Raw genomic sequence first — 21,277 nt, 5'->3', positions numbered from 1 at the left:
CTCTGTTTACAGTGAAAGTTAAGGCAGAGATCACACCCTAATCTAGCTCCACTTCCACCTGAGTATAAATATAACCTTTGCTAAAGTAATTCTCTTAAGAGCATTATGTCTAGTACTCTCCACTTCACGGGTTGGCTTGGAAATATCACTAATTCTTCGACTGAACCTTTTATATTCCCTTCATCTGAATAAATAATAGAATCATAGATACGAGCAATCAATTTAGTCAGAGAAATGTATTATCATTATGTGACATAAAGTTGTTACTGTGCAACAGTAAGGAATTCATTGTGTAAAACATAAAAAGGAATAATGTTATGTGTCATGGATTTATGAGCCTGAGGTTCAAAACATTCTATCTTCTTGTTTACCATTAATGATAAGACAATTTTCACTGTAAAATGTACACACTGGTGTTATTACAATAATGGTTCAAACAAAGTGTTCTGTAATGTTTTTTTTTTGGAGTGGTTTGGTGATTAACATTTAGTTATCTATAAAAGTAGATTAACTTTTTTAAAACGCACATTTGCCAGCATCAATAATTAATCTTAAGTAAACTTATGTTCTCAGAGAACAAGCAGGGCTGCTCAGATAAATATTTGGATACTGAACATTTTTTTTAAAATGTCACAGATTATAATAACCTAGTTATAATTTATTTTATTTCTTCAGTGGTCGTATTGTATGATCAGTATGTAATGTATGCATTGAGGACCGAGCAGATATGGAATTAAATATGAATTATTGGTATGATTACCTATCAATATTCATTTATCAGTTTATTTCAATCGAATAAAAGTACAAAATACAAATTTATTTATGAGCACTATTCAACACATGCAAATCTTTGTGCAGTAGCTCATGGGTAATATGTATTAATTTGAACAAATGTTCAAAGAAAGAGAAAAAGGCATACACATACTGTAGCTAACTGGCTTATAAACAGTATGTCTGTAAGAGAGATTTCCCAGTTTCACAGTCTCTTAGGGGTTTGGCAGTGAGTTCTACAGATGTGCTGCACAAAACAAGACTCTAATACCCAATATGTGGATCGTGGTCTTTGACAGAGTAAAAGACCTGAATCAGCAGATATCAGATATGCTGCATTAAAAACCAGACAATACTCATACAATAGGTACTTAAGATGAGCTGCAGCTAGACCATTCAGTGATGCAAGCAGGAGGACCTCAGATTTTACTATAAATATCACAGGAGCCAGGTACAGTTTAAAGAGGACAGTGGTCGTGAACTGATGTAGAGAACTGTTATTACCGTACATAAGCCAAAGATTCTGAACACACCTATAAGGTTCCCCAGAGATGAAGGCATTACAGTAGCCTATTTTTTATTTTAACGGTGAAATAAATTTTCATTATTATTATTTTCAATTTGTTTATTGAAATAATGCACATATTAATATTTTATCATCATGTATGCAGAAAACAGTCCTAACCATGGAATGTTAACCACATGGAAGAAAGTTACCCTTGTGATGTTCTTAATATGTGTTTCAGTAAGGTCAAAAGTAACACTAAGGATTCTAACTTCCATTACAAGAACATTGAAGTAACCTATATTGTAAAAGAAATAGTGGGAGCTTATGAACATAACTTCATTCTTGTCATAGTTTAACATAAGAAAACTCTGTTGCTTCCATAACTTTTAGGATAACATCACATTTATCAGTGATCTCTTGATGGCTTTCCATGTGCTCCAGTATGATACCTTTTGACAGTGTAAAAAGCTGCATTTAAATCAATAAGGAGAAGAATATTGATTGACTGTAACAAGGGACAGGTAGGGAGTATGGATCCTGTGCAGGACTCAGGAGAGAGAGAATACCAATCCAAATTGCTAGGCAAAACGTAATCCAGGAAACAAGCAAGAAGGTCAGATAACGGTAGTGACTACTAGAGAGGAACAATCTGAAATGCAAGGCTAAATCGTAAACGAGGGGCAAACTAGAAGGTCACATACCAAATAGAAAGTAGACGCAAATAACGTACACTTGGGAGCTCGAGTAGAATCTGCAGCAGTGAGTGGGGAAGTGAGGAAAGAGGGGAACTGAAATAGAGACGGGAGTGAACGGTGATAAGTACATTACTTGCGGCGTGAGCGTTTGTTAAACACAGTGTGCGTGGGAATGCAAGAAGGGTCAGAGACACGTGTGGAATGCATAACTGTACCCCCCCTTAAGAGCGGCTCCTGACACCCTACTAGCCAAAGTGGGATGGGTGCGAGAAAAGTCCAGAATGAGGTTTTGGTCCAGGATGTCAGCCTCTAAAACCCACAAACGTTCTTTGTGCCCATAACCCATATGTGCCCATATGGTCAGGGACCATAACCCTCCCAGTCAATCAGAAACTGGTCGGAGCCTCTATGCCATCGAGGTGCCCAAGATCTTAATCACCGTATAAGTGGGAGAGGCATCCATGTGTCTGGGGGGAGGTGGACATGGTTGACGACCAAAAAATGAGGATTTGTGGTAAGGCTTCAGGAGGGACACATGGAAGGTGGGGTGAATTTGAGGGTGGGAGGGAGGGCGAGGCGGTAAGAGACGGATGTAACTCGGGAGAGTACTCGGAAGGGCCCAATGAAGAGTGGACCCAACTTACTGGAGGGTTGCCAGAGAGGAATGTTCTTGGAAGAAAGCCAGACAAATTGACCTCGACGTAGTCGGGAGAGGGCTGTTGGTGTCTATCGACAGAGATCTTCTGTCTACAAGGCGATCTTAGTAATCTGTCCTGGTCTTCTTCCATAGTTCTGAACAGAGGGAACATCGGTGTCAGAAATGGTGTCGGGGAAGAGTGAGAGTTGATAGCCGAGCGAGCAAAGAAATGGAGACATGTCCGTGGAGGAGGTGTAAAGAGAATTGTGGGAGTTTTCGGCCCAGGGGAGAAGGGAGACCCAGTTATCATGGGCAGCAGAGACATAAGCTCTGAGGAATATTAGCAGGTTTATCTTTTCCACCTGGCCGTTGGCTTCAGGGTGATTTCCAGAAGTGAGTGAGGAGGATGCCCCCATTATTTGACAGAATGCCTTCCAAAATTTAGATATGGATTGCGGGCCCCTGTCAGAAACGATATCCTTAGGAATGCCATGGAGTCGAAAAACATGCAGGACAAAAAGATCAGCCATCTCCTGGGCCGATGGGTGGGACGGAAGAGGGACAACATGCGGATTTAGAAAAGTGATTGATAACCACCATGATCGCAGTTTTACTTTGGCTTCTGGGGAGATCCGTAAGGAAGTTAACTGATGAGACCAAGGTAGTGCGAGGACAGGGAGGGGTTGCAAGAGGCATGCCTTCTTCTGCTGGAAAGTCTTGATTCTAGCACAGGTGGGGAATGCCAGCACGTATTCCGTTAAGTCAGACTTCAGAGAGGTCCACCAGAAGTCCCTGGAGACGAATTCAATGGTGGGCGGCAAAGCGGGAGTCATGACCCCATTGAAGAACAGCTGAACACGCAGAATCAGGAACAAACAGTCTTTCTGGGGGGCACTGGGGAGGCACTGTGAGGTTCCAAAGAGCGTGTTTCACCTGGTCTTCAATGTCCCAACGCACGGCTGTGAGGAACCTGTCAGGAGGCATAATGGACTCAGGGGAATCTTCGGACCCTGAGGGATTGTGAAGGCGGGAAAGGGCATCGGCTTTGACGTTCTTGGAGCCTGGGGTATAGGTAATGAAAAAGCAGAATCTGGAGAAGAACAGAGCCCACCTAGCCTAGCGAGTGTTGAGGTGTTTAGCTATCTGCAAGTAGGCCAAGTTCTTGTGGTCAGTGAGAATAGTAAAAGGATGGTGGGCCCCCTCCAGCCAGTGCCTCCACTCCTCCAGGGCAAGCTTGATGGCCAAGAGTTCCCTGTTCCCGACTTCCTAATTCATCTCAGCAGGGGATAGTCATCTTGAAAAGAAGGCACAGAGATGGAGTATACCCTTCTGTCCATGACGTTGAGACAAAATGGCACCAACTCCAAGGGTAGAGGCATCGACCTTGAGGACAAAGGGGGGTGGGATCAAGATGACGGAGAACAGGTGCAGAAGAGAAGTCTGGAGTAACAGGCTAGCAGCGGCAGCAAGGAGAGGAAGTGAATGAGATCAGTTTTGTGGAGTCAAGGTGCGAGGGTTCACAATGCTAGTTCAACATCTTGTTGAAGTTCTTGACATTTCAACAAGAAAATAAATTTCATGTTAAAAAGTTAAATGTAACTATTCAGTGCTCAGAGGACAACATCTGAGCAACCAGTGCTTGGCACTACAAATAATGAAGCCAATTAGAGTCTCTATGTCCAATGATAAACAATTAAAAAGAACTTTGCAGGATTCTTAAAACTTGTTCTCTTTTGTTTAATCCTTTTTCAATAGGTTATTTTGTTATTCTAAACATTATTCCAGGATGTGACATAAAAGTATAGGTAACCGTTTATTAATAAAATCCAGAAATCAATCTGACAATGTACCTTTGTTATTCCAAGGGCAGCAATGTTTTGACTGTAAGACGTAGTTGCATTTCCAGTTCCCCAGATGGCTGCTAAAATACATCCTATCCCTTCAATTGCTATTCCTCGGTTGATAGCATGTGTGGGTGGCGGGGGAGCCCCTGACAGACGTGCACATGCATAATAATCCCCAATGGACTCTATGGAGGAAGCAAGAACTCCAGCCATCATTCCAAGCACAGAAGCCAGGGTCACAGTGGGAACACCCCATTGACCTGGAGAGAAAAATTATAGTACTTTTAAAAAGACATTTTATCAATCAATTGAAAATGTTATTGCCAGCTCAGAATCTTCTCTGTCACCATTTTAAGATCCCACAGCATTAATTGAGGATAATATTGTCACCGGGAATCTGGATTTTTTCAATTCTAGTTTGCTATGAAAATGTGCACCATTTACACATTCAACACTTATACATTTATCATTTTTAATCACAATATTAAACTTAGTAATAATAATAATAAAGTTATTAATAAGAACAATACTGAGTATTTGAAAGAAAATTAATATTGCTGCAACAAATTCACAATGTTATGTTAAAGAAAATGGAAAAACAAGTTTTTGTAGTAGTTATTTGTGTACAGTAGTAGTTTGCACTAACTTGTTTGAACAAGCAATAAACCACTTCATCCAATTTAGGGTCATGGGGGAGCAGAAGCCTATCCCTGCATGAAACAGGCACAGCGCAATATACTGTACACCCTGGATGGTGAACCAGTCCTTCACAGGGCACAGACTCACACCAGGGCCAATTTTCCCAGAAACCAATTAAACTATGAGTACTGTACGTCTTTGGACTATGGGAGGAAACCGGAACACCCAGAGGAAACCCAAGTCAACATGGGGAGAATATACAAACTCCACACAGGTAGCATAAAAAATCTATAATTGAAACAGGGGCCTCAGAGCTGCCCGGCAGTAATGTTTACCACTGTGCCTCTGTGTTGTCAAGACAAAACAGTACATTCTACAGATCAGCTTTTTGTATTAACCAGGATGATCAACAAGGTGTGTACACTGAAAGACAGAGGTTAATAGCATATGTGGCGATTAAGGTATATTTCTGTTGATACTCAGTATATAAAATTTAAACAAAAATGAAGAAAAATCTTGCTACTGTTAACTAGAGTTCCCTGATCCTGTCGCATTCTTCAGTGTGCATAGTACCTCAGCCAAATTTACTAAAACACTGCTATTAAAAAACAGAACAGGGAGAATATCATGCTTACTGTGGAGCAGTTAAAGAATTTAGGAACATGGATATTTCCCAGTTTTAGAGAAGTACTGTATGGTGCCAGGATTTTCAGATATGGCGGAAGTTGCCACTGGATTCCTAAAGTAGCAGTCAAGAGCATGGATTTATTTACAGTATAGTTATTTTTGTTATATAGTTTTTTAATATGCTTACTTTTTTAAAGAGCATGGTATTTTAATATACAGTATTAACACATTTCCATATTCACTGCAGATGCTTAGATGATTGCATTAGCTCTGTGACCACTTGAAGATTTTTAAATATTTACACCTTTATTATTTATTTTTTGTTAGAACCATCAAATTTGGACTAGTTTTAATTGTGTTTTTCATTCCCCAGCTCGCAGCTACCATCCACAGGACCACACACAGGGACGAATGAGAAAATGTAAGATGACTCTTCTATCAATCCCACATTCAAGGCGTTCTAATTATTTAAAGTTTGACAATCAGTCAAGATCATTATACCATTGATGCTCTGCTGCAAATAGCATATCAAGAACATATCTTCATCTTTTTTAAAGATTAAACTATAAAAATTCAATTCAGGTCTTAGTATACACTGATAAATTCACTGAGCCCCCCCTCAGATAGCTCAGATATATTTCTGTTATCTGCTGAAAAATGTTAACTAAATTTTAATTAATTAATTAAGTACCTAAATATTAAATAGGAATGACACGCAAATAAATCACCAAACCTAGGAAATTATATTAAGCAAATTCCCTTATTAAAATACCAATAATGTAGTGAATAAAAATGACTCAAATCAGTGGTTGTAGGGAGGGTAAGTGTGGTGAACTTGCACCATGTGTTTAATTTTATATCAGTTAAAGCTGTCTGCATGGTCAGCCTTTGCTGGATCTATACACAGAGAGAGGGGTTAGATGAGACTATTGACAATTGGAATGAAAGGGGAATTCCCAGCATGATTTCATCTGGGCAAATACCATTAACAGGGAAAAACAATTCACCTTATTGCAACTTGTCAGGGAAACTATTTAATAGGTTTGAGACTCCTTGCAACAGATGTGTAAAACCAGAAAAAAAGCACATAACAAAAGTTATGAATGAGTTATTTGTCTCATCTAGCTTGTTATGTTGCCAGCAGCTGAATTATCCAATAATCTCATCCAGTCGTCTATTAACTGGAAAGAGACAAGTACTGTTTTATCAATAACTTTCCACAGTTCAGGAATTTTAAAATATTATTTAACTGTTGAGAGAGATATAATAACTTTACTTACAAAGAAGAAATATATATCCCATGTTAATAAAATATATATTTACCTCATGTCGAGTTCTGAGAATCCCCGATTTATTTATTAGTTTTTATTAAACTGAGCTGTTTCCTTATGGATTATAAAGCCTTGTAATTTCAGCATGTGACATAAAGAACTATATAATATATTAGATATCTGAAAAGAAGTTTCTTTCTATTCTGGATTTACAGTTACTGTTCAGTGTGTTCTGCATATGAGCTTCCATATCCTGTCAAAACAGGCTTGATGTGATGATAGTGTTCAGTGGAACTATATGACGAAACTTACCTGGATAAGGAACATGAAACCACGGAGCACTTCTAACAGCATTGAGATTGATATCAGTCCGTGCAGTGTAGCCATAGTCACCAGTCTTTGAGGGAAGTGCATCGAAGTATGTCAGTAGAAAACAAATAACCCACGACCCACACATTCCAAACAAAACCTGTATTACAGAAATACAGAAGTACCATCAGAACAAATTAAACAACTTCAAATTTCAAAAAAGCAAATTCTGCACTGGTGCCCTAGGTTCAATTTGTGTAGAGTGTGTATGTTCTCCTTGTGTTTGTGTGAGTTTCTGGCAGGTGCTCTGGTTTCCTCCCACAGTCCAAAGACATGCTAGTAGGTTAACTGGCTTCTGGTAAAATTGTTTCTGGTGTGACAGCATGTGTCTGCCCTATGAAGGACACAGTTTCCATCCACGGTGTATAGTATTTTCTCTTCATTTCTGAGAAATTGTGGTGTTTAGTGTTTGAGCATTCAACATTAGAAAGCAAAATCCATCCCATACACATACACATTCAATTACTGACAATGAATATGGTGTCCAAAAGTGGGTTCTAAGTCATTTAGCCTTTTTGTAAGCTGCATGGAAAACTCTGGCTATGGTGGATATTTGTCTAAATTGATCATTGACATAGTCTGCATTGAAGTGTCTCTTGTAGACAGTGCTTGGTTTGATCATTTTTCCAAAGTGCCCCTAACTGTTTAGTTAGTTCCCCTGTTTTTTTACATCTAAAACAGAGGAGGTCACAGTATATGTTATCCATTCTTAAGCCAATTGCATCCCCAACATTTTTCCAGCCACTGGGAGACTAAAATTGACAGGTGGTATTTCCTGAGCTCTAGAGAGCATAACCACAAAGCACAGTGTCCATGTCTTTTCTCATTGACATCTAGAGCTAATCTACTGTATATAACTGAAGGAGTGCAACCCTCCAAGACCTCAAGTGAATATCATTGGCCTATTGGGAGCTAACTCTTGCAATAAAGCTGGGTCCGTTAATAAACATGACATTTGAGGTGCAAAATTAACTGAGCTATCCACATAACATGTCAGTTTTTTGTTAAAAAGCCACTAAATTCAACTGGCAGATAAAGTGGTAGAAACACTCACTGAAAAAAGCTTGAAAAGAGGGTATCGGATAATTTTCCATTTCCTCTCTGTGTAGGCAAATATGGGGACGTTGACATTACTTAGATACTGAGAAAAAAGGAGAATGAGGCTCACAGTCCTGTTTAGATGACAAAATAGTTTTTAGTATACAGATCAAAGATAAATGGCTTTATGATGGTTCTTAGTTTGATTTATTTTTAATTAAACAATTTAAATTACATCAAGGAAAAATTGATTTGTGAGGATTACTGTGAAATCATCAGAATGAAACTGAGAACAGTGCTGTAATTTGATTTATTGTGCTGTTTATGTAGAATTATGGTAAATATGTTTTCAAGTAACTTTAAAACCTTAAGAAAAATTTTAAGTCATTGTATATTTCTAAACAGTTAATTTAAACAAACTACACTTGTACTATAGCACATTCTAGTTAGAGTAAGGGTTTAAATAGTTAATAATTATTACCATAATATTAATTAAAGGATATGTACATTATCTTAACACTGATGAGGCTTATACAATATGCCTGAAAGTTATATTTTTAACAAATATATTGAGAAAAAATGTTCAAAACAAAATATTGGGAAACAGCCTTTTTTACAAAAGGTATGAGTTGTTTTTTTCATGTACAGACTACTTAGAAAACGTTTTGAAAATGGTTACGTTTTGTCTTTGTAGGAGGTCCACACAGAAATGTAGCTCAGGGGATTAAAACCGAGCATTATGGTCAATAAAAATAAAAAACAAAATCTTTAAAAATGGTCATTATGTATAATTGTGAACTGGAAATTGCTTATAGCCACTGCAAGTCCGACTACTTTTAGGCTCGAAGGTGATGAGTTTGGCCTCCAGAGATTTTTGATTCTTTGAAAAAGCTAAAGTGTTTTGCCCAGAATACAGATGTAATAGTTTGAAATTAAAAGGCTTGCAAGAAAAACTGTATATGCTGCATATGACAAATATTCAATTTACTTGAACGCATGCCATTGTCACCTCATTTTTAGAGGAGTAAAATCTCTGTATTATCAAGGTTATGAATTAGAAAAGAGCATACATAATATAATTCCCAGTTGTAGATTCAATTTCACAGATGTCAGGAGATTGCCAAGGAAAGGAAAACATCTAGTTTATCCTTAAAAGTAAAAAACAAAGATAAAAAAAGTGAAATAACAGATTGATACTTACAAGGCAGCAATTCCCCAATGGCCCCCAGATTTCTTCCCAGCCTCAATGAAAAGTGAAAGTCCAATGAGGTTTATGGTTGGTGCAATAGCTAGAGGACCAATAAACCTAACAAGAAACCCAATGAGGCCTGACACTCCCAGCAAGACCTGGAGCAAGGAAACTATAAGAATAGCTCCTTGAATCTGTAAAAAGCAAAATTTCCCCTTAAAGATTTACAGGCATCTGGTGAAAAATATTTCTTGTGTAAGCAAGGACAAACATATCCCATTTCAAACAGCACATTCATCTGCATTATTTTTATAAAACAAGTGATTTTCATTTTTATAATGAATGAAATAATTTATTATCATTATTGGATGACTAATGAATCCAGCTAATATAAATGCAATAGCCTCCAAATGTATCAAAACATGATGAGCTGTAACTAAAAGTTATTTCAGCATGAAAACCAAGCTGTACATGTACACTCACTTTCTGTTTTTTGAGAAACAAATTAACTAAAGACTTGAATGACTTTCAATATACAGTATATAAAAAGAACATCTGCAACAAACAGTTTTTTTTTAATAAAACATTCAGGTGAACTTTATAATTCCTCAGTTGTAACAAGGACTCTATGACCCAAAGATGTAAACCACCCTTAAAACATTATAAATCCATTCTTTATTCTTAGAGAATTTGTTCTTTGTCAACATTACCTTCACTTTTCTTATCATGCTCCTGTTGAGACTGCCCAAAACCTCAATTTGTGTTTTATTCAATAATACTCTGTTGTACCATTTGATTTGGTACTTATTAGTACTTTTATTTTAGTTGCTTAGTTGCATTAGTTGCTTTTAGTTGAATTCATGTCACTTACTACTATATTCCCCTGAAACTTTGCCACATACCACATAATTATAAACTCAGCATCAAAAGTCAGTAAGATCTGTTGCCTGATCACCTCCATCAGGGACAGAGGACTGAGCATTTTGTACATTACCAGTACTGCTGTCTAGCTAGGTCAGATCATGATTTCAGTGAAGTGGATCATTCTCCAGGTTTGAAAATTACGGTGTTTTCATGGTGAAAGAAGGGATGTAGAGCAACTTCCTATGAAAAGTCTCAATTAAGTTGTGTGTCAGATGGGATCTTGTCTCTTATGAAATTATCGGCCATTAGAAAAATCAAAAAGTACAACATTTTCTTTATGAATCTGCTTCTGGATCTAATGCCTGATTGAGGCAAAGGCCCTAAGGAACACAAAATGACATTTTGCTCCCACAGAAAAAAAAAGATAAATAACTTAAGGCTTTTTGTTTTCTGTTCTCCCAAGCACATCAGTTTCATACCATCACAAGTAGGACCCGGAGATCCAGAAACCAGTGTGGGTCAGCAGTTCTTTTTGGCGCAATTAGGGTTCTTCAATAATACCAATAACATGGAGGGTAACACTAAGGCTGCAACCACTGGGTCTATAAACAGGAAGCCAGTGAGATTTGTTGCTTCCACTCCTTGCTTGACTGCTTGACACAAAAGCACCAATTCAGCCTTTCAGCTATGAAAGACACCCAGTAGGAGTGCGCTCAATAAGGCTGCTGCTCCATCCTGAAGATGGGAAATTGGTTACAGTTTTCTTCAGGGCTGGCCAGCCCCACTCTGAAGGGCACCATCATGCAAGGAGCACCATGGCTCAGTATCCTCCAGTCATTCCACTCCCAACCTTCCCTATGTCATCTAGCATAGAAGCATCATCCAGGGCAGAGGGCACAGAACCAGTCATGAATATCATGTCCAGGGCAGAGACTCATATGACTCCTGAGAGGGAACTTGCCTCTCAGTTGCCGCAGAAGCCTGCCCACCTGTGAAATAAGACTCCTCCAGTATCCAGACAGTGGGTCCATCATTTTGTGAAAGTATCAGATGCCTAAAAACATTAGAGGATTAAACTTTATCTGGATATGTTAAATTCCCATATGATTTAATTCCCAAAAGTAAAAAAAGTATCTTTGACCAATATACTAAATAGGTATATTTCCGGTCCTTTCTCTTGCTAGATGATCACATAAATATGGGCCTCTCACAGAAGAAGAAATTGATTGTCTTCCAAACAGTTGTTGGAACTGCATTTCCTGTTAGAATCAATTGATCTTGACCTGTCTTGACATCATTTACATGGAATTATCATCTACTTAGTCCGTGGGAGGGAAGATACACAGTGGAGGCTTAAAGTGCTGCTGTTGCCTTATTAAATAGTGCTTATATTGCACCTCCAAAATGTTACTTTAAGATTTAGTTTTAGGGTTCTTTTGTCCATTAACTATGAAAGAAGTACCACCAATGTCTGAAGGAAAGGAGAGAAGAAGGAAAGTGGAATTGTTGCTTTTTAAAAATAATTATTCTCCTATGAGAAGTAAAAACTTAAAACATTTTTTTGGAAGAATCATTTTTAGTATAATTAGGAATAATTGTGGAAGATACTCTATATTGAAACCACAGGAAACCAAAGAGACTTCCAGGTAATACTGACAAACACTGCAGCTCTATAGTAAAAATAAGAAACCACATGTGACTATTTAAATATAAAATGTCAATATAATCAGTAATAAGTAATTGTAGCAAGCATCTTTTCCAAAACTCTGATATGATGTATTAACAGGAAATATAACTCATGAAGGATAATCACCAAATATTTATCCAAGAAATGCAATTTATATAACACACAATCAAATGAGGAAAGAAATTCACCTCACGCAGGCGGGATTTCCATATTTCATCTCCATGTATCTGTGAAGCATTTGTTGTGTTCATGAACCCTTCATTCATATCAGGACATCTCCATTTGGGCAAAGCAAGAATTGCCAAAGTAGGAGTAACAAAACTAAATGTTCCTCCTTGAAGAATAGGCAATCTATATAATACAAATTTACAAAATACAGATACACAAATCAGCTTTAATCTTGTACTGTGAATCTAAGGTCAGTCAGGCTGCACCAAAAGTGAACACAATGACTGTAATCGGTATAAACTTACTTGCCAAACTGATGGCATACCTGATTGTTATCAGCAGCGACTCTTTTATCTTATTTTTATTTTTGATTGTGGACTGTATTTAATAATACAAGATAGTTTTGGGAAATCAAATTCCCTATATTTTTTTTTAAATATCAACACTTCTGAAACTCCAAGTGCATTTAGATATTTTTAAAGCGATTATAAAAAAAAACATAAGTCAGTAAAATGTTTTTCTTTTATGGAAGTATCTATTATTAATTTATTAAGTATAACATGCAGAAGAAGAGTAGTACAACAAAATAAACATGAAATACCTGGTTCCAAAGGTCGTCTGAAGCAGCGTGCTCAAACCAGAAACAAAGAATATGGTACTGATGAGTTGGCTTTTAGCTGCATTATTATCTCCAATGCACATAGGTTCAGCCAGAATGAGTGGAATAGCAATTATGCCACCAAATGCTAGGATATAATGCTGTGAAAAAAATAAAACATAACTTGTTAGATTTCTTTGAAAAAGCAACACCAGTAATAGATGCATATACTGTAGGCAATGTGATATGGTGTATTTAGATTTTTAGAATGCCTTTGATAAAGTTCCTCGTAAAAGATGAATTCTCAAATTGCAGACAGTAGGAATTAGAGGAAAATGAGTGTGTTTAGATTGAGAATTGTTTTTAAATAGAAAACTGAAAGTATACAGTAGATAGGGGGTGAATACTCAAACTTATATACTTCTTTAGCCAAAAGGGAGATGGGAGTATAGAACAAATTTCCAAGTGTGCTTTTGAAACTGATACCCTGGTTTCATTCAAGAAGCAACTGGATGAGATCCATGGATCAATTAGCTACTACAGCATCTACCAACCAGTCTAAATGGACCGAATGGCCTTCTCTATTTTGTAACCCTTCTTCCATTCTTCCATCACCTTGACAAAGTCATGACAAAAAACACTAAAAGCACCACCACTGCTCATCAGATCAGGGATTGACTATGACGGTAGATGGCAGAGCCAATGTAATAACTATCTTTAAGAATCTTTTATCTGGAAAGGAACACATTAAAATAAATTGTGGGACCAGTAGCCATGGGCATCAGTCATTTGGTTTATTAGATATATGGTTGATTAGATATACGTCCAAAGATATACTGGTAGGTAAATTGGCTTATGGAAAAACTGGCCGTGGTGTGAGTGTTTTATATCACTGTGTTTGTGTCTGTGTGTGCCTTGCGGCATCCTGTCCAGGGTGTATCTTACCATAACTAATTTTTGGAGTAACAAACAAAACAGTCTTGTTTCTAATATATGAAGTCACAAAATATATTATATAATCTACAGTATATAATAACACTCAACAATATATAAACATGAATTCAATATAATGTATATGAAATAAAATGATATAGTACCTGGAAACCAAGCAAAGCACAAAGGTACCATGGTGGCCTATCATTTATGGTGTATATAAGATCTACAGTTGGTTGGTTTTCAAATGTTTCTTCATTTTCTGTGCTGGTTTCACCAATCACAATCGTCTCTGGCTGGCAATTTCGGTCTGCACTCTGTAAAAGTAAAACATTAGAATGAGTTCTGCAGCATTGTAGCATATATCTATAATACATCTTAGAATATGTAATACTCAGGCAGCACATCTTCCATGTGACATGTGTACCCTCTGTGTATAAAGTTAAGGATAAGGATGTATCTTTCCATGATCTCGTCATAGCATATAGGTCTAAAGATTGTGATTGCTTCATTTCTTGGAGTGTTTTATGATTTATGTGTTTTGTTTTGTCATCTTTTAACTTAGAATTTGTTCACATGGCTTAGATCCTGACCTGTTTTGATCAAGTTTGGATCCACTTCCTTGTACAGTATCTTCTTTCTTTAGATGTCTCAAACATGTTAACTTGAAAATATGCAAGAAACAATGTTTATCATCTGAACTTTTTTATGTTGTTTTTTTTTCAGTTTTTCTTATTACAAATCCAGTTGGAACTGATGTATGAAAGGGAATGTATATGGACTGTGATTCCAGTACATTCACAACTCCTGTTTTAACAACTAATGCAATATGGAACAACAGGGTAATTATACAGTATATATACTCGAGAATTTATACTCAAAATATACTTGAAAGTATGGCGCCTCAATCGCCAGCCACGGTGTGCTGCTCTTACGTGTTTTGTTTGTTTTTGTGTGTTCAAGTTGTTTGTGGAGAATCAAACAGAATAATCATTACAAGAAAAGAACTTATCAGCATCAGTGATTCCATTCCGCATAATGTAAGTTTTAATTTGTTCCCTTCAATCGACATTTTTGATATTTTAATCAAGGGGTCCAAAGTTCTGTCCCAAGTTCCATGACTCAGGAGGCAGGGCAAGTGAGGGGGTATGCTTTTGTTGGAGAGGTACGCGAATGCCTCTCCTCGGGATCATCCTCAGAAAACCTCTGCTCTCTGAAAAACAAGCTGGACGAATTGAGGCTCTTGATCAAAACAAAAACGGATTTCCTCCTTTCATCTGGTTTCTGTTTTTTCGGAGACATGGCTCAATGAGCCAATCCTGGACAGTGTGTTGCAGGTGTCAGGTTTCCAATTCTATAGAGCGGACTGGGAATCAGAGTTACCAGGGAAATCTAGAGGAGGGGGAATTTGCTTCTATTTAAATGAAGGCTAGTGTAAGGATGTAACAGTGTTACTAATATCGTGATCTTGTGATCTGGAATCACTTATTATTAAAAGCAAACCTTTTTATTCCCCTCGTGAATTCGCCTCTTTTATTCTGATAGGCGTATATATTCCTCCACTAGTTTGTGTGCGTGAGGCACAGCAAAAACTGGCAGATCAGACAATCAGGATGGAATGAATACATCAGGATTCTCTTCTTATAATATTGGGGGACCTTAACAAAGCAAACATGACTCAGGAACTCCTTAAATATAGACAGCACATTACGTGCACTACCAGGAATGAGAGTACAGTTAGATCATAGCTACACAACAATAAAAGACTCATACCGCTCCATTCCATGTGCAACTCTGGGACATTCCAATCATGTGGTGGTTGTTTATATACCGTTATATAAACAAAAACTAAAATTTGCTAAACCTACTGCTATTAAGGTTAAGAAATGGACCAGTGGAGCTACAGAGTTGTTTAGAATGTATAGACTGGGATTTTTTTAAAAATGCAGCATACCATACATCAGTTTTTGTGAGAACAGTTGTATCCCCACTGTAGAAACCAAAAGATTTGAGCCTGAAGCGTCTGTTTGTCAAGCCAAACTTTATTGTATGCATACAAGGAACCACAATAAGGACCATAGTAGTTATAGTAGTAATAGTAGCTCAAAGGGGATAGGGCTCTACACAGCTTATACTGTATATACTTTTCTCTACACCCTCCCCCTCCTGTCTTTGAGGCAGCCATTAAAGGTGGCTTCTCAAAGCGCTTTACAGAAAAAAAAAGGAACAACAACAATTAAAAATAAACAATAAAAAAGCACCATTTCAGTGAGAAGGGTGAGACTGTTTAGTCGAGCAAAGCAGATGTGAATTCATTTTTCGAGCCTTGATACAATTCTCAACAGAGTCTTACAGATTTTAAATCGTCAGGCATTTTCTTGACGGCAAGGGTCTCGTGGTGGGTGTTGCAATGCGTCCATTAATTTCTGGAGCAACCTCTCTAATTCGTGCAACTACACCGCTGTGTCGACTTGTCTTTGCTCTAGCACTGTCTGTACAAACTCCAACGTATTTTATCCAGTCGATGCCATTCTCTTTGATACATTCATTCAGAAGCTGAAATATGAGCTCTGCTGTAGTTCCTGTTGGTAGCGGCTTACAGAACAGAAAGTCCTCATGAGACGTACCCTCAAACTTGTATCTAACGTAAATGAGCAAATTGGCCAAATCGAAGACATCTACAGACTCATCTAATTGCAGTGAAAAGCATCTGTTCATCTTAACGCGCTCCATCAGTGTACTTTTTACATCATCCGCCATATCAATAATTTTATGAGTTACTGTGTCTTTCGGAGGGGGCACCAGGTCGAGCTGTTTAGCAGCCTTTTCTCCACACATAATATGTGTCAGCTCTTCTGCCAACGGTAAATAAAGTTCTTCAAAAATAGTGTGGGGCTTACCTGCTTAAGCAATCCGCAGGCTTGAATTTTTCCCCGTTTCCATTTCAGGAGTCCATCTCAGAAGTTAAAAGAAGTTTTTATTTCATACTCATGGGAGTGAAACACAGAGACGCTCTGTGTATTTTTCTCAAATTAACCTAGAACAGTTCTTAAACATTTGTCTGTTATCCATCACGCTTTCCTTTGCTCACAAGATTGCCAGCGTTCGTAGTACGCATTTCCATGCATTCCTGTGCTTACAACATTGGCATTGTTCCAAAATCACGCACATTCTCCTACGACCCTATTTGCTGGTGAGGCACTTTTTATAAAAACTAACAAACTGTTTATCTTTTAGTTTTCTAACTTCTTATAACATTGGCAAATGGAAGCATACCAGGGGACATCTATAGGTCAGTGGAAAACTACAGCTCATGTCTTAAATATAGTAAAAAGGGAAGTAGAATGTCTTGTTTTTCAAATGTAAGCAATAACAAAAGTCTCAATAAGGAGTTGTTTTCCGTTATCCTAGCTTGACTAAGAACTAATTGTTCATTTTAGGGATTAGGTAATCTATGTTAAAGGTTGGAAGTTTGTCTGTTACTGTGTATAAAAACCGCTGAGCAACATCTTTTGGGAAGACTAGCTTTTACAAGCTGATCTCTCATATGCATACGAATAAACAGCTCTTCTTTCACCAACACCCGGACTCTGACATTTTAATGTTTCTACACTGGAGATAACTTTTTTTAAAATACAATTGGTCGCTTACGTTCGTAGCATGCATTCCTATACAGTGGTATAGAATTACATAGTAGCTCTTATGTCCACTCAAGTATTAGTGCGCGCTGTATCGTAGTACGTAGGCTGCGTATTTGACACAAACTAATTTTATTAAAATAGATATGAAAAAATATGAATATGAAAACCCGTCCCAATTTTTCAACACACAAAGTTCCAGGGTCATATGGCGTAGCACCTGGTGGCGCTCCACAACTGGTACGCGTACCATAGCTTGAGAAGCACTGCTATAGACAATGTAGACATAGACATTTCTAACAGGGTACAGAGTACATAAAGTGCAATGTGCATAGTGAAATTTACTTTATAGGATTGTGTAAAGAATTGTGCAAAGAATACATCAGACAGTATGCCTGACATTAGGCAAAAAAGAACTAAGGTTCCTGAGGTAGGTGCAATAGATATCAGAAGCTTGTTGAGGAGCCTGACAGCCTGTGGAAAAATCTGTTACGGACTCTAGTGGAGCTGGCCCATATACTGCAATACCTTTTACCAGATGGTAGGAGGGCAAAGAGGTTGCAGGAGGGATGGGAGGGATCGGCCACAATATTGGAGGCTTTTTGTGTGCAGTGTTTGTGGTAGTTGTCCTGAATGGATGGAAGGGATGCTCCAATGTTGTTTCCTGCCATATTGACAATTCATTGCATGGACTTGTGTCTGAGTTCAAGGGTCTGAGACCTTGCAATTCCCAAACCAAACAATGATGCAGTTGGTCAAGATGCTTTCAATGGTACCTCTATAGAATGTGGATAGTATGGGGGGGGGGGGAAGGTTTGCCCTCCTCAGTTGCCACAGGAAGTGGAGATGTTGTGCTTTTTTAGCTAGGGAAGTAGTGTTGATGGTCCAAGTGAGGTCATCTGTGATATGCACACCAGGTAACTTAGTACTTCTTCACAGGGGAGCCATTGATGTGCAGTGGGGAGTGATCAGCACGGGCCCTCCTGAAGTCAATTATCATCTCTTTTGTCTTATCTACATTCAGAGACAGATTGTTGTTTAAGCACCAGTCCGTTAATTGCTCCACCTGCTCCTTGTATGGTTCCTTATCATTGTTACTAAAGAGGGCCACCACTGTCATGTCATCAGAAAACTTGATGATGTAATTTGCACTGTGTTTAGCAGTGCAGTCATGAGTCATCAGCATGAACAGGAGCGGGTTGAGTACATAGCCATGGGGGGTTCCGGTGTTCAGTATGGTGGTACTAGAGATTTTGTTTCCAATCCGGACTGTCTGAGGACTCGGTCAGAAAGTCCAGAATCTGCTTGCAGAGGGAGGTGTTGAGATTCAGCAAGCTCAGTTTTTCTATCAGTTTCTGTGGGATGATTGTGTTGCATGCTGAACAATGAACAGCATTCTTACATAAGTGTCCCTCTTATCCAGATGGGACAGGGCAAGGTGAAGGGCAAGGGATTCGGCATCATCGTTAGACTGGTTGGGACGATACGCAAACTGGAGGGGGTCCAGACAGGTGGTGAGTCTGGACTTAATATGGCCCATGACTAGCCTTTCGAAGCACTTCATGATAATTGGTGTGAGTGCCATTGGGCGATCGTCATTGAGACAGAACACAGTAGTCTTCTTCGGCACTAGTATAATTGTGGTGGTCTTGAAACATACAGGGAAGACCGCCTAGCACAGGGAGATATTAAAAATCTCTATAAAAACATCAGCTTGCTGCACTTGCTTGGACATTCCTTGAGCATGCGAAGAGGTACTGTATATTGTCAGGTCCAGCAGCCTTACGTGGGTTAACTTTTGCTAGCATCTTCCTCACATCAGCTGACGACAAGCAAAGCACTTGATTACTGGGAGGAGGTACTGTATGGTCTTTCTCACAGGCACTGTAGTTAGTGTTTCAAATCGCACATAGAAGTTATTCAGCGCATCCGGAAGGGAGACATCTCCGTTACCAGCGCGTGGAGTAGTCCTTTAGTCAGTAATGGCCTGGATACACTGCCACATGCGCCGAGTGTCTCTGGTGTCCAAGAAGTGACCATGAATCTTCCATGCGTAGTTGCGCTTTGCCTCCATGATGGCATGAGAAAAATTGGCCATCGCATTCCTAAGGGTTTCCTTCTCACCTGATCTAAATGCTGCATTGCAAGTTCTTAGCAGTGTGTGGAGCTCTGCAGTTAGCCATGGCTTCTGGTTTGCCCATGAGGCAATAAAGTTAGAGACAGTGACATAATCTACAGTATACACTTGCTGTCACAGTTGCTAGACACAGTTGCTTCACACTCCTCTAGATTGATATGGTAGCAGCCTCCCTGAACATATTCCAGTCTGTGAACTCAAAGCAGTCCTGTAATGCTGAGATGGCTCCCTCTGGCCATACCCTGATCTGATTCAAAACCAGTTTGGCACATTTGAGCAGTGGTCTCTATGCTGTAATAATCATCACAGAAATGTGCTCAGAGTACCCCAGGTGGTGACGGAGGGCAGCCTTTTGTGTATTGCGGATATTTGTATAAATGAAGTCAAGTATGTTTGCCCCTTTGGTTAGTTAACATATTGGTAGAATTTAGGGAGGACTGTCTTAAGATCCATGTGGTTGAAGTTGCCGGCTACAATAACACATCCGTCAGAGTAAGCAGTTAGTAAATCGCTGATGGCCCTGTAAAGGACATGCAGTGCCTCTTTTGAGTTGGACTGGGCAGGATGTACACCTCTACAATCAATTACAATTACAGTAGTAAACTCTCTTGGTAAATAAAAGGGCCGACATTAAACCGTCATAAAATCTACTAGCGATGAACAGTGACTGGAAATTACTGCAGCATTAGTGCCCCACTTTCTGTTTCTATAAACACATAGACCGCCTCCATGAGACTTACCAGTCGATGTGGCTATCCTGTCCGCTCGGAAGGAGGTCAATCTATCTAGCTGAATGGGAATGTCTAAGATATTGTTGTTAAGCCATTTCTCTGTAAAAATACAGGCACAGCACTCCTTCATCTCACATTGGGTCGCCAGTTGTAATCTTAGATAGTCCAGTTTGTTCCCCAGAGAATGGGCGTTGAAAAGAGAAATTGCCGGTTTGTGAAGATCTGCTTTTAGCCTGGCCTGGATTCCGGCTCTCTTGACCCACTTCTGTTTCCTTTCCCACCGCTTTCGTTGTCTCCTCATATGACAACCGCAACAGGTGGTTCCGCCAGTATGGGACCTGATCTTTTCAGTAAGTTAAGGTCACCTAATCTTTCCGTTGGACTATTCAGCAGATAGTCCTTGCATTGTTTTCTGATTTCCAGCAGGGTCAGACGATCATAGACATTTTTACCAGACCCAGATTAGCTGCAGCGTCCGTGCGCACCACCATCTTGGAGTCTTAATTAAAGGTACTGTAATTAAGAGTACACTTTAACAAAATTTAATCTCAACATGCTTGTTTAGTCACGACTTATTCACAAGTTTATGTTCTTCAGTGTTTTTAAATATTTATTAAATTCACTTTCCACTGTGTATTAAATAAGGAATGGATAACGTGTAATATAAAAGATTTTTCTTAGAAGAATACTTCTCCTGTGATATATTCTAATAGTATAAGACTCTAAAATTTGCATAACAAAATTATCTATTCATCCATTTTCTAACTACTCCATCCAATTCAGGATCACAGGAGAGCCAGAGCCTACGGCCAATGAGTGCAAGGCAGTATACACCTTGGATGTAACAGAACACACTGCATCACCTGTAAATATATATCTAATACTATGCACATTCAAGGCCTCACTGGACAACTCCGGATCATTCAGATGACA

At 38.6% G+C, this 21,277-nt stretch overlaps 1 protein-coding gene across 3 annotated transcripts in view; it reads right to left on the bottom strand.

The window, feature by feature from the left end:
* Window positions 1-16,962, bottom strand: part of LOC148829292 (solute carrier family 23 member 2) — a 49,548-nt gene extending 32,586 nt beyond the window's left edge. For all 3 annotated transcript variants that reach the window (XM_088924288.1, XM_088924290.1, XM_088924289.1), the window contains exons 1-8: window positions 16,739-16,962; window positions 14,003-14,155; window positions 12,909-13,066; window positions 12,328-12,490; window positions 9,601-9,782; window positions 8,416-8,533; window positions 7,305-7,461; window positions 4,462-4,715 (exon numbers count right to left, since the gene is read on the bottom strand). In XM_088924288.1, coding sequence (XP_088780414.1) covers window positions 4,462-4,715; window positions 7,305-7,461; window positions 8,416-8,533; window positions 9,601-9,782; window positions 12,328-12,490; window positions 12,909-13,009 — 975 coding nt within the window. In that variant the 5' untranslated portion in view covers window positions 13,010-13,066; window positions 14,003-14,155; window positions 16,739-16,962. The remainder of the gene's footprint in view (window positions 1-4,461; window positions 4,716-7,304; window positions 7,462-8,415; window positions 8,534-9,600; window positions 9,783-12,327; window positions 12,491-12,908; window positions 13,067-14,002; window positions 14,156-16,738) is intronic.
* Window positions 16,963-21,277: the final 4,315 nt, after the last annotated feature.

The sequence above is a fragment of the Atractosteus spatula genome, chromosome 8, assembly GCF_055471065.1.
Source record: "Atractosteus spatula isolate fAtrSpa1 chromosome 8, fAtrSpa1.hap1, whole genome shotgun sequence".
In the NCBI taxonomy this organism is placed as follows: domain Eukaryota; kingdom Metazoa; phylum Chordata; class Actinopteri; order Semionotiformes; family Lepisosteidae; genus Atractosteus; species Atractosteus spatula.
This window is presented reverse-complemented; position numbering and strand designations above follow the sequence as displayed.